Source organism: Danio aesculapii, chromosome 11 (genome assembly GCF_903798145.1).
Source record: "Danio aesculapii chromosome 11, fDanAes4.1, whole genome shotgun sequence".
Classification (NCBI taxonomy): Eukaryota; Metazoa; Chordata; class Actinopteri; order Cypriniformes; family Danionidae; genus Danio; species Danio aesculapii.
Genome location: NC_079445.1, coordinates 43,217,548 through 43,231,826, shown reverse-complemented (window position 1 = coordinate 43,231,826; position 14,279 = coordinate 43,217,548). Strand labels below are relative to the sequence as shown.

Below are 14,279 nucleotides of genomic sequence, written 5' to 3'. Positions count from 1 at the left end.
TCTTTGCCCTTGTTTGGTATCCCGCCGTGGGTGCGATGACGCGCGAACAAAATGGCGACGGTTGGCCGCGCCTACTTGTAGCTTCTTTTGCGCTCTTCAGAAACCTATGGGTGACGTCACGGATACTCCGTCCATATATTTTACAGTGTATGGAGATAAATGACGTCAGTAGGTATTAACCAGTTATGATCTATTACTGAACCGATACTGAATTATCCGCGTCTGCATCGCGGTGCACCGAAGAAACGATTAATTTTAACATCCCTAGAAAAATGCCCTTCATTTGTTAAACATCACTTGGTAAATATTTGGAAAAAAAAAGTGTAATAATTTTGACTTCAACTGTTTATGTATGTATTATCTATAAAACTAACTTTTCCCCCAAACAGTGCTCTGCGCCCACTAGTAAAATAAATATCAACAATTACATCTGATGTCAGTGTAATGTCATTTTTGTGTCTTTTCTTTAACACTGACCTTTAGACACACTGGCGCATCCCGGTCAAAGTGTTCGAGGAAACATCCGAGTGACGACTTCCTGCCTGTGGCCTGCCGGAAACGGAAGCAGAACTGTGTGTCCCCGAGACAACCTGCGCACACAAACAAACACATAAACACACAAGCAAAAACACACATACGCATACAGATGCACATGCACACAAACACACACATAAACAAACAGATAAAAACACACGCAAATAAACACACACATACACAAATCACACACACAGTCAAACACATAAACGCACACATGACCACGCACACACACAAACAAATAAACACACACAACAAACAAACATAAGCAAAGACCCAAATACACACACAAATAAACACAATCACACACACACACACAGACAAATGCACAAACGCACACATGCCCAAGCACACACACACACAGACATGTTTATCTACATGTTTAACTACAAATAGCAAACTTGATTGCACTAAATCAAGGACAGCAGGTGTTTTTACCCAAAACAAATCTGATTTATTAACTTCAGCCACAATATTTAGGCTGCAAAAATCTTGTGTTCTGCATCATCTCAAACGAAGGCCAGTCTGGTGCCTTAATTTTAAAATGCACTAAAGCAATTAATTTGACTTACATTCCCATCTTTTATTTTACTATTGAGAAGACATTATTTTTTAATAGAAAAAGTAATATTAATATTAATAATAATAATAATAATAATAAATATAACCACCAATAAAATTAAATACAATAATTATAAAAAAGAAAAAAAACAATATAAAACAAAATTAATATAAAAATAATAAATGAAAAAAATATTTAAACAATAAATCAATTTAAATAAAATAAATCATAAAAATATATAAATGAATCAATAATAAATAAATCAAATTAAATATAATATTTATTGAAAGAAAAAAACAATATAAATACAAAATATTAATTAAGTAAAAAATATTTTAAAATAAATGAAAAAAATAATATAACAATATCAAAAATATAGATTAAATAAATAAATAATAAATAAATAATAAATCAATAATTAAAAACTAAATAAATAAATAATTAAATAAATAAATAAATGCATATACAGAGCTGAAAATGTACTTCACAAATAATTAACAACAGATTCAACACCTTAAAGTTAAGTAACCATTTGGCCATTATTCTATAACCATCATATCATCTGATCTGACTCATAACTTGAAGACTCCTGAACGGAGCGCACAGTTCAGATTAGGACAGTCATGTTTATGCATTTTCTTCTTTTCAAATTTTTCTGCATACAGTGATGTGTGGGCCACAAGGAACAAGGAAGGTGGTTTGTGCGAGTGTGAAAACGGATTACGGACTCTATCTACAGGCCATGACTGATGGATTACCTCATCCTCTCTGTTAACCCTTTACTAGTCTATTAAAAGCAGCGTTTACACAACATTTAAGGGCTAATCCTGCTGAATGCACGTCTGAGAGGCAACAAGAAGACAAATACACATGCTTGCTCATATAGAATATAATTTGATTAAACAAATGGAAAGACAGATATAAATAGTTTGACCAATATATTGCTGGAAAATGTGAAGAGACCACTTAAAAATGATCGATTTCCTTAAATTTAATATTTATAATTCAGACGAAGCACCATATAAGTCCATATTTTCAGATACTGAGTAATAAGATTTTTTTCATTTGGATTGGGAACATAATAATATACGTTTTTATTTTACTTGAACATAGAAAACAAAAGCTTCTCAATTCTAAGGTGATAATTTTTCAGTGTCTGTATTAAAAATCTTAAGTTATTGTGATTTAGATTTCTCAAATGTGACGTACGGTATATGTTCCGTTAGAGGGGAATAACAGTATAACTCCAATTTATCAGATCACTTTAAACCACTAAAGATCTGATACCTTTATCTTAGTTTTAATACAGTAACAGAAACTTAAGGTTAATATTAAAGAGCCCATATTATACATGAAATAGGGTCATATTTAGGTTGTAAGGGTCTCCAACAACAGTCTAATATGCATGCAAGGTCAAAAAACACTTTGATGGTCTTATAATCTGCATTTATTTTTACCTAATTATCCCAGCGACTCCCATATGAATCGTTCAGTGACTCATTTGTTCCCAAACCCCTCCTCAGCGCGAAGCTAATCTGCGCTGATTGGACCGATGACAGCCTGCTGCGATTGGTCGACACGGACAAGGCTTCAGCGCGAGACTGCCCAGCAGATAATCAACAATATAAAAGTAGTCACAGTGCACACACGCTTTATAGTGGATTTTGGCTGCCAGTGGGTGAATGTAAATACAGACGATGGACTAGAAAATACCGACGACTATTTTATTAAGCAAAAAGTCCAAGAACTGGCGAGGAGATCTCCTAGCCCATCACAGTCAACCTGCTCTTTTCACACACACACACACACACACAGGGCCGGCGCGTCCATAGCGGCGTCGGCGACACCTCCCTCACCACCTGCGTCCTCAGTTATATCCGCGAATAATACAAAACAAACTGATGAAGTCTTCTTTGTAAGCATGTAGTTTCCAGAAGCACTCGAAGCACTTGTGTTTCGTAGCCGCGTCATCACGAAACACCTAATGACTCGTTATCAAGACGACTCGTTTGAAGCACTATGAGTCGACTCTTTTATAGATGAATCAATAGTTTTAAACACTGTACACTTACAGATTTAAGCCTTAGCTGGATATTTCACTTCACTTAGAGCTGTGTTACACACTATATGGAAGAGCATTTTCAAAAACCCATAATATGGGCTCTTTAAGCATTTCTTTAAAGTGTATTATTATTATTTAGAAACAGAAAATACAGTATGAACAATGAAAAATACATAGACCTTCTTACAGTACAGGCAATGACAATATATTAACAATAAACAATAAATAAATACAACAATAAATACATAAATGCAGACATGCATCATAGCTAAATATGGTCATTTCATTAACAATATACACAGTTGCGCTGGGGCAGCGTTTATACTACTTCAAATGCTTCTTTCTCTCCGCCAGCTCACGATATAAATAAATACAAAATAATAAAAAAAAACTCTGCTTGCCGCAGTTTACACAGGACTGGCAGGAAATATGCATTGATGCAGCTTTATTATATGGCATGTGGTTTATTTTGATAGGTCAACCGTTTTTGTGCTGTTTAGTTTTTTCCACGTGAAGCTATTTTAGTATTTAATTAAACGTTTAAAGCTATTTAAACTCTTGGGCGTGCGGAAATAAAATCCCCAAACTCTGGCTGTATACAAAGTTCACGCATAACATTAATGTCACGTAGTTATCTCCTTCTCTTATACGGCTGTTCATAGCATACAGTGAACTATTAAACAAACTATGATTGGTTTTAAAAAACAAAAAAGTGGCCTGTTTTCAGATGTTTATATTAATGAACATGTTTATATTATTGTTTCAGCTTCAGAAGAGATGAGAAAAAACATGGAATTACTTTCTTGTTTAACAAAAAAAAAATACTAAGTTTTTTTCCTACTCAAAATATATTTCCATGTGTAACTTGTTCTGATCATTTGTTGTAGAAGCACAACACACTCTTGAGCCATTAGTATGATTGCAGAGACTGAACAATGTGTAATAATGTCACAACACACACAGACACACACTTCTTCACACTAGATTGGGAGGCAAGAAGCGTGTTTCCACAGCAACCAGCATGCTTTTCTAATGGCGTGAGCAGATCGCTTCACCCACAGCATGCGACAGAGGATGCAAAACACACAGCAGAAACTTCCATATGCCCAGCCTGACCCACAGAGACTGAAGTCAGAGATCAGAGTGATTTACAAAACAATACAATGGCCAATCACTGCAACAATGAATCATGCACTGAGAACTGGACGTCCTCTTGTGAAACAGCAAGAGCTACATGTAGGCATGGGCCGGGATCCTGACGGTATGATAACCTTGGATGAAAATATCATGGTTTCATGTGTTTACTGCTCTAAAATATATTCTTTTTAAATGTCTGGGTAAAAAAAAAAACACTTTTTCCCCATTTGAACACAATATATTTTATTTTCAGAAACACTTAAAATATTTTGGAACAGTAAACATGTCAGGCTAAATAATTCTAATAAATCATTGACTTCTGCTGTTTTTGTTAGTTTCAAAAACACAGATTTCTGTACAATTTAAAAGAAAACAAATTGATCTTTTCTGCTGGAATCTTATATATACTGTATGAACAGTATCGCAGAAAATGTTGTCAGTTTTAAAACCTTGACTTTTCCAAACCGCAGGATACCTTGAAAACGCTTATCGTCCCATGCCTAGCCACATGTCAGATTGGGTTTAAATACTATACATCTGGATTTTCTACAACATCACTCAGTAGAGAAATATATATATACACTTCCTGAGAAACGTCTTCTACCAAAGTTTTAGGAACAACAAATAATAACTTGACTTCTAGTTGATCATTTGGTATCAGAAGTGGCTTATATGAAAGGCAAAGGCCTCTAGATTATGCTTATTTGACCAAAATAAAATATGATCATGTCTTGATTTTTAATTACTTAATTAGGACAGTAAGGTCTGACTCTGCTTAGACAAAAGTCTCATCACTGAACCTTCAATAATGTCCAGTATTGAATATGTGCTCATGCTGCAGTGGAAACAGAATGAATATTGTGTCTGACTCCATCATGAGCTTGGAGGACTGCATCCATACATCTCTGCAATGACTCAAATCACTGATTAATAAAGTCATCTGGAATGGCAAAGAAAGCCTTCTTGCAGGACTCCCAGAGTTCATCAAGAGTCTTTGTGTTCATCTTCAATGCCTCCTCCTACATCTTACCCCAGACATCAATAATGTTCATTTCTGGTGACTGGGCTGGCCAATCATGGAGCACCTTGACCTTCTTTGCTTTGAGGAGCTTTGATGTGGAGGCTGAAGTATGAGGAGCGCTATCCTGCTGAAGAATTTGCCCTCTCCTGTGGTTTGTAATGTAATGGGCAGCACAAATGTCTTGATACCTCAGGCTGTTGATGTTGCTGTCCACTCTGCAGATCGCTCGTATGCCCAATACTGAATGTAACCCCAAACCATGATCTTACAACTGAGATCCACGACAAGACTTTTGTCAGGTAGTGTATATACACAGTGTTCAGCAAAAATTAGTACACCCCATTTTGATAATGAATATTGTTATCCATTTCTCACTGAATTAATATTGATGCATTTGAACAAGAAAAGTTAATAAAATGATACATTTAACAAAATAATAATTTAGCCATCAAACATCTTTAGAAATAGAAAGATAATATATCTAAATTCACGCGAAATATTGCAAAAAGTTACAAACTCCAAAAAATTTCAACAGGAAACACGGTGGCGCAGTACGTAGTGCTGTTGCCTCACAGCAAGAATGTCGCTGGTTCGAGCCTCGGCTGGGCCAGTTGGCATTTCTGTGTGGAGTTTGCATGTTCCCCCATGTTAGCGTGGGTTACCTCCAGGTGCTCCGGTTCCCCCCACAAGTCCAAAGATATGTGGTACAGGTGAATTGGGTAAGCTAAAATTGTCCGTAGTGCATGTGTGTGTGTGTGAATGAGAGTGTATGAGTGTTTCCCAGTGATGGGTTGCATGTGGAAGGGCATCCGCTGTGTAAAACATATGCTGGATAAGTTGGCGGTTCATTCCACGGTGGCGACCCCTGATTAATATAAAGACTAAGCCGAAAATAAAATGAATGAATGAAAAATTTCAACAAATTTTATATATTATTTGTTTCCTCTTGATTTTTGCTCTTTTTAAATGTTTTATTTATTTATATTTCTCCCTAACATATACATTTTTACTAATGGGTCTCTAACGAGCGGGGCTTTCCCCCTCTGATGACACATATAAAGGGAGAATGTCAATCAAAGTGTTTCTGCAGATGAGTGAAGTGTTTTATAAAAACAGAATTAAATAATTTACCATTAGCAGTTGGTTATATTCACACACTGCTGATACACAACTGTGTTTAGACCCCTTATCAAAGTGAGCTTTGCATAATAGGCGCCCTTTAAATATTACTCATCCAATCAGATTTCCAGAACTAGACCTCTTTATAATAAAACTACTAGTTTACAAAATATGATACACATTTGCGCTGTCAACATCCTGCGAGACAGTGTACTATATTGTACGAGAGCTGAAGCGTGTAGAACGATGGGATAGGATGTCTGCTCATACATCAGGATCTCTAGTTTCAGAAAGATGAGAACAGGATCAATATCACACCAGGAGACTCTCTGCAGTGAACGCCACAAACGCACACATCCAGAATAAACCCGGCTGTGTGTTTACAAAGCCATTAACAGGACTGTGCTGTAATCTTCAAATCCTGTACCTCCTCGCACCTCATCGCTATTAATAACCCAAGTTTAGACTAAACTACATTCACACACAGAGCTGAGTTTGCGTGAAGAAGATCAGAGATGCTGTTTTTAAACAAAGCTGATACTGACTGCTCCATTACTGACAAATGCTGCATAAGTTTGCTTGGGGTGCATTTAGTATAAAATACAAACATAGAATTGTAGCTGTGGTCCAGCAGACTACTTAGGTAATGATTTTTAAAGGATTAATTCTTCCAGTTTTATTTATTTTACACACAGTGCCCAGCATAAATGAGTATGTCCCCTTTTGAAAATCAATATTTATTTTTATCTATTTCTCTGTGAATATAGACAATTTATTTAGGGCATTTAAACAAAACAGATTATGTAACAATTATATCCATTAAAGAGCCCATATTATGGGTTTTTGAAAATGCCCTTCCATGTTGTGTGTAACACAGTTCTAAGTGAAGTGAAATATCCAGCTAAGGCTTAAATCTGTAAGTGTATTGGCGGATATAACTGAGCGCCGCGCCCTCTATTCTGCTGCCCTAGGTGTCCTCTATGGACTCGCCGGCCCTGTGTGTGTGTGTGTGTGTGTGTGTGTGTGTGTGTGTGAAAAGAGCAAGTAGACTGTGACGGGCTAGGAGATCTCCTCGCCAGTTCTTGGACTTTTTGCTTGATAAAATAGTCGTCAGTATTTTCCAGTCCATCGTCTGTGTTTACATTCACCCACTGGCAGCCAAAATCCACTATAAAGCGTGTGTGCACTGTGACTACTTTTATATTGTTGATTATCTGCTGGGCATTTCACTCTGTCTCGCGCTGAAGCCTTGTCCGTGTCGACCAATCGCAGCAGGCTGTCATCGGTTCAATCAGCGTAGATTAGCTTCGCGCTGAGGAGGGGTTTGGAAACAAATGAACCGCTGAACGATTCATATGGGAGTCGCCGGGATAATTAGGTAAAAATAAATGCAGATTATAAGACCATGAAAGTGTTGTTTGACCTTGCATGCATATTAGACTGTTGTTGGAGACCCTTACAACCTAAATATGACCCTATTTCATGTATAATATGGGCTCTTTAAAATAAGAGTTTGGCCATCTAACATTTGAAATAGGCATAGAAAACAATACATTAAAATTCAAACTTACTGCAAAAAAAAAAAAATACAAGCTACAAAAAACTATATTAAATTCCTATTTTTTAACTTTCCCTGGATATTTCCTGTTTATTAAAATTGTGTTTAATATTTTTCCCCAACATATTCATTTTTGGACTGAGACGTTCAGTTTTTTCTTAGATTAGCTCCAGGTTTGTCTTGGTTACTGACTAATCTAATGTATATGCTAGGGCTGTGAAATTAATCAAAAATTCGGTTTCGATTTTGGCTTCTAACAATTAAAAAAAAATAAATAAATTAATCGAGATAAACGATTATTGCATCATATACCGCCCGCTTTCTAGTTGTACACATTTGTTGCTCTGCAAAGCTCAGTTTTAATATAAGTAATACAATAGATAGCATCATAAATGATCATGTAAATCTATATTATATTTGAAAATTACAAAAACCTGACAAATGGATTGCTGAATAATTATTTTTTTCCTCAGGACCCAATCTAATATACAGAAAACAAATATACAGAGATGAAAACCAATATAATAATTATTATTATTATTATCAACTGTATAATCAGTTGAAACATGTAACCGCCAATATATAAATATTTATTAAAGTTTTGGTCATTTGCATGTCTTAAAATTTATTATGCAAGGAAATAAATATTTAACATTTTATTTGCACAGAAGAATATTTTTGAATATGTTCTGAATAATTATTTCGAATTTTCAGGTCATTTGTATTTATGCATCCGTGCATTTTCTGCAATAATTCAATCTTAGTATTGCCATGTAGGAAAATAAATAAATAAATAAAACAAATAAAAATAGAATAACATTTATACAATATATAAAAAATAAAATCATGTAATAAAAAATACATATAATAATATTTATGGAATATATAAAATAAAATAATTTAATAAATAAATAAACCAAAAATTATTTTAATCATTTTTAATTTATTTAAAAAAAACTACAAAAATGATCAAAGATGGTGAAATGGTGATGCAAAATAATATATCTTTTTTGAATAAAATAAATGAGCAAGGTGTCTTTTAAAAATCTCCTAGCAAGCTGTTTTTACAGGATGTTGGGAACATCTCAACCAAAGGTCAAAAGTGTGATTCATTAATATGCATCTTATCCATTAATAATAGCAACCCAAGCAAAAATTATTTACTGTTACGAAGCAACTACTAATATTAAACCACAATATTGTCCTTCTCAGTCAGTGAGGGTCCATTAATATCTATAATACAGAGGAGTCCCATAGTACTCCACAACCCACGCTGTGAGCTGCTTTCTGAATATGCATGCAGTGTTGCCGGAGGGAGAATGTCGAGCTCTCGTCCCACACACATTAGCGAAACACACACGGGTCATAGTACTCACTCAGATGAATTACAGACCTCTAGATCAAACCATAACCGCTGGAAAACACAGGTCACACACTATAACTGAACTGCTTAATCACAACACAGACAATTTGAGCTCTGATAAAACTCAAATACAGATGTCAGGTTTTAGAAATGCATTTAAATTCTGATTATTAATGTACCAAGATTTTTTTTTTACAGTATTACCGTGATAATGATAATTTTTCAATATATTATGCAGCCCTAAAACCAGTCAAGGGAGAGTAAAACATGTTTAGGACTGCATAATATATCGAAAAATTATCATTATAGCAATAATACTGCAAAAAACAATTAGCTGCCTTAAACTATGTTGTTGAATCAAATTAACTTTTTTGCCATCTTATTTAATATCAACCAACCTGACTAAAAATATGAAGTTAAAGGTTGTATAACTTTAAAAAAACTTATTTGAAATAAGTTAAAGTAACATTTGTTGTTTAAAGGGTATATGCAATATCTGTACTGCAGAGCTAAATGTATTGTAATAAACTCCATTTATTTTATGTCCCAAACATTTGTGCATTGCATGATGGTTTGTTTATTCAAGTTTAACCCATCAGATGGGACTTTACTATCTTTATCCCCGCCTCCCTAATAGGTGCTGTTCTGCTATTGGCTAGAGCTGCATAAAGGTGAACCTACAGCTAAAAAAAATCCTACTACTGTAGCTGGAGAAAAGAGAGGAAACTGACAACAGCTAATAAGAATCAGAATACGATCTCCAAAGACTACGTCGAATAGTTCGGACTGCTGAGCGAATCACTGGTACAACCCTTCCTACTCCCCAAGAACTGTACTTATCCAGAGCGAGCAGAAGGGCTGCCAAAATCACTCTGGACCCCTCACACCCAGCACACTGCCTCTTTGAACTTTTACCTTCTGGTCGACGCTACAGAGCACTGCGCACCAGAACAGCCCGACACAGAAACAGTTTCTTCCCTCAGGCAATCCATCTCAAGAACACTTGATGATAATAATTGTGGAACCAACATCACTACTTGCTATACACTTTTACACACATATACACTTATTTAACAACACACTTTACATGCCAATTTGCACATAACAGCTGCACATATAACGTTGTATATAGTAATATACCTGTACATACACTTGTCAATTTGCATTCACTATTTACTTCTATTTTTTTTTTTATATATTTATTATCTGTGTTTTGTCCTGTCTCTGTAATGCTGTTGCACTGTAGAAGCTCTGTCACCAAAACAAATTCAACATACCTGGCAATAAAGCTCTTTCTGATTCTGATTCTGAATATCTGCTGAGGTATTCCATTACTCATGCTGTTTATAAGTCTAAAAGTCTGAGCCTTGACATTTTTTGCCTGAATTTATTTTAGTTAAATCAGAATATACCTATTACGTGTTTATTATATAAATTATCCTTAAAATACCTTTTCCTTAGAGAAAGTGTTATGTTGGAAGAAATATTGTTGTCATAATACTCAACAACCACAGCACATATCGCATATTTTCCCAGTATCGTGCTGCTCTAATTGGTTCCAAACATTTATGAGTTTCTTTTTTTCTGTTGAGCACAAAAGAAGATATTTTAAAAAATGTTGGAAACCGGTAACCATTGACAATCATAAAAAACTGTGGAAGTCAATGGCTACTGGTTTTCCACATTCTTCAAAATATCTGCTTATGTGTTCAACAAAAAATAAACCTCTGAAGTAAAAAAAAAAAAAATAATAAAATTGAATAGATGATGATGGAATTTTGTATATTTGCAGTATCAAATATGAAGATGCTTACTGATCAATGTTCATATCTGAACTACACAGTTCTGACATCATCAGTGAATAAACTTCCTTTCCATTAGAGTTCAGCATTAACAGTGTGATCAAACATGATTTACAACCTACAGATGAAGAACCATAAAGCCTTTTTAAATTTACCTGAATTGGAGTCTGGGAATGACAGGTAGCATATACTTGTTTTCTGAAATGAGAGAAACATTATTACACTCAATAATTGAACATTTGAATTCAATGTTTAATCATCGTTATATAAAATAACATGTTAATATAAATGAATCATGTTTTTTTACCTCTTTTTCTGTGAGTTTGGAGTGGTGTGGATAAATCACCTGCAAGCATAACAAAGAAAATGTGAGAAAACAGTATCTTTTTAATGCACAAATGGCACATGCAAGTCACAGATTCACTGCTAAGATACTTACAGGTGGCTTTCTGCAGGTTTAACAGTTAAATTTAAAACTTTAAGACCATAATGAAAGAAATTTAAGACTAATATCACAATGTTGGTCTCATTTGCAGTCACAATCCAGCTAATTATATTGGAATCAGCTAAAAAAAAACACCATTGAATAAAAAAATACATTAAAGCACTGTGGAAGCATTAAAATTATTATTTGAGATAGAATTAAGCAGACCTAGAATAAAATACTTATGTTAATATACAATTTTAAGGCTTAAAAGTTATATTTAAACTTCAGTTATTTAGATTTAAGACCCTGTGGAAACCCTGTGCTTAGAAACTCAGTGTGATTAGACTAATGTGTTTAGTGGCAACACTAAGCACCATTTACAATTGGCTTTACCGTGCAAACAAGCTTTACCATGGTAAACAGCAAGTTACATCATGGTGGCACAAATATTCTAAAGCTCAAACGTTTCAGATGTACTGACTGCTTGCATTCAATATTGATCACAAACGCTTTACAATAAAACTGCACTTACACCAAACTGTAGCATCAGCACATACAAACATTTGTGCTCATTTATTCAGATACGCTTAGTATAATATATATAATTAGCAAAAGTCAGTCCAAGGCACTCGATAAATGTGGAAAAGCTTAGTTTTAAGGAATAGCCATGTGAATAAAGGTTTTTAAATATTTTTCGAGTGCCATGGACTGATTTTTGCTATTTAATTTGATGAATCCCTTACCCAAAGAGCACTGATACTTTATTTAAGCTACCCCTGAGCACTTTGTTTGATTTTATATATATATATATATATATATATATATATATATATATATATATATATATATATATATATATATATAAAATCAAACAAAGTTTAATTCAAACAAACTATAATTAGCTGGATATATATATATATATATATATATATATATATATATATATATATATATATATATATATATATATATATACATACATATATAATTGTTTTATTAATTAAAAGATACACATGATTAATTATGATCATGTTTTATGGGGGTGAACAAATTTTAGTTTGAGCATCAATATGCCAATGTGTGTATCCACGATAGCCACATGGCAGGATTAGATTATTTATTAAAGATATTATTAAATAGTATTGTATAAGTTTATAGAATGATGACCAACTTATTTTATGATTGATTGTTACATTTTTGTATTTGAATACTGTTAGACCCCCCTGTTAGAAAACAATAAAGCACTGTTTATTTTAACTTTTACTTTTCCTCTATCGTATACATGTATTTTTTCACATGCAGATGATTTCTGCATATTAAAAGACTTGATCACCCCATGTAAACTCATGGACTTTTTCCGAATAGAGCTACTTAAATCATTAAGCAACATTATACTCATATCAATACAACACAACAATTATATTATTAAGGAGAACGTGTGAATATAAAACCAACTTTACCTCAACATCGTGCACCCTAATGTTCTATATACAATACTTTTTGATGACTCAACTGTTTGTGTTAGCAACTGACGCTAGCAGGCTTCCTGTTGACTTCCATACAGTTAGCAGGCTAGCTGGCTAACTCAAAGATGACAACCTAGCAAAAAAAGACTAAAACACTGATGTACCTCCACAGCTTGTCCGAGCTCCAAATCATGCAGCCCTAGTGTTTTATATACAATACATTTTGATGACTCAACTGTTTGTGTTAGCAACTGATGCTAGCAGGTTTCCCATTGACTTCCACATTTATCCGGCTAGCAGGCTAACTCAAAGATGACAACCTAGCAGAAAGGAGTAAAAAGACTCCGTAAAAAGGAAGTAAAAATACTGCTTTACCTCCACAGCTTGTCCGAGCTCCAGATCGAAGCCGACCACGCAGATGCAATGTAGCCAGGAGGAGAAACGGTCCCACGGTAAAAGTAACGGCTCGGGTTCGGGGTCCCCCACTGCTGGAGGCCCGTCGACAGGCATTTCCTCCGCCGGAGAGACTCTCAGGGTGTCTTCCGGCTCCTCGAGCTGTTCTTCCAGTCCCTCGGACCCCTGAAAGGCCATGGTGACACCTTCAGTTCGGTCCAGGTGGATTCAGGCTCGGTTTATTGATGAAAGCTGGAGGAACTTGTGCTGTAAATACAAACAAGCCCAGGATGAAAGAGGCGGGGCATGTGAGCACCGCGTGGTTACGTCATAAGTGAGGATTTGTGCGGGAGCGTGCACGCAGCCACAGAGACGTTTTCCTTGATATGTTGGAATATAAAGAACAGTTTTTGGTGTCTTATAGGGAAAATGTAACCCGTAGTACAATAATATATTACAAACTGTTTATTTCACATTTTATATATTGTGTTCTTTTTTCTTAACGGTGTCAATATACTATATAATTCCCCCCTGCACGTGTGGTGTTGCATACAACTCAGTGCTAACTATAAAGTCAGATAATTAAACCTGCTAGCTGGCTAACTGAATATATACAGTACATTATGCAGACTTTTGTTGTGATTTTATTGGGAAAATGTAACCCGTAATATAACACTGGGGTCCAAACTATTTATTCTATATTTTATATTTTGTTATTTTTTTCTTAACAGTGTCAATAATATATATAATTCCTCCTGATCTTGTATTGTTTAATAAAATGTAGTATTACCTATTAATTTAGATATTTAAACCTGCTAGTCTGCTAACTGTATGG

General features: G+C 34.7%; 1 protein-coding gene across 1 annotated transcript in view; it reads right to left on the bottom strand.

Annotated features, from left to right (window-relative positions):
• The window catches only part of dennd6aa (DENN/MADD domain containing 6Aa), a 44,017-nt gene extending 30,282 nt beyond the window's left edge, over nucleotides 1-13,735 (bottom strand). The window contains exons 1-4 of the mRNA XM_056467751.1: nucleotides 13,427-13,735; nucleotides 11,466-11,504; nucleotides 11,314-11,356; nucleotides 478-590 (exon numbers count right to left, since the gene is read on the bottom strand). Coding sequence (XP_056323726.1) covers nucleotides 478-590; nucleotides 11,314-11,356; nucleotides 11,466-11,504; nucleotides 13,427-13,642 — 411 coding nt within the window. The 5' untranslated portion in view covers nucleotides 13,643-13,735. The remainder of the gene's footprint in view (nucleotides 1-477; nucleotides 591-11,313; nucleotides 11,357-11,465; nucleotides 11,505-13,426) is intronic.
• Between the last annotated feature and the right edge of the window lie 544 nt (nucleotides 13,736-14,279).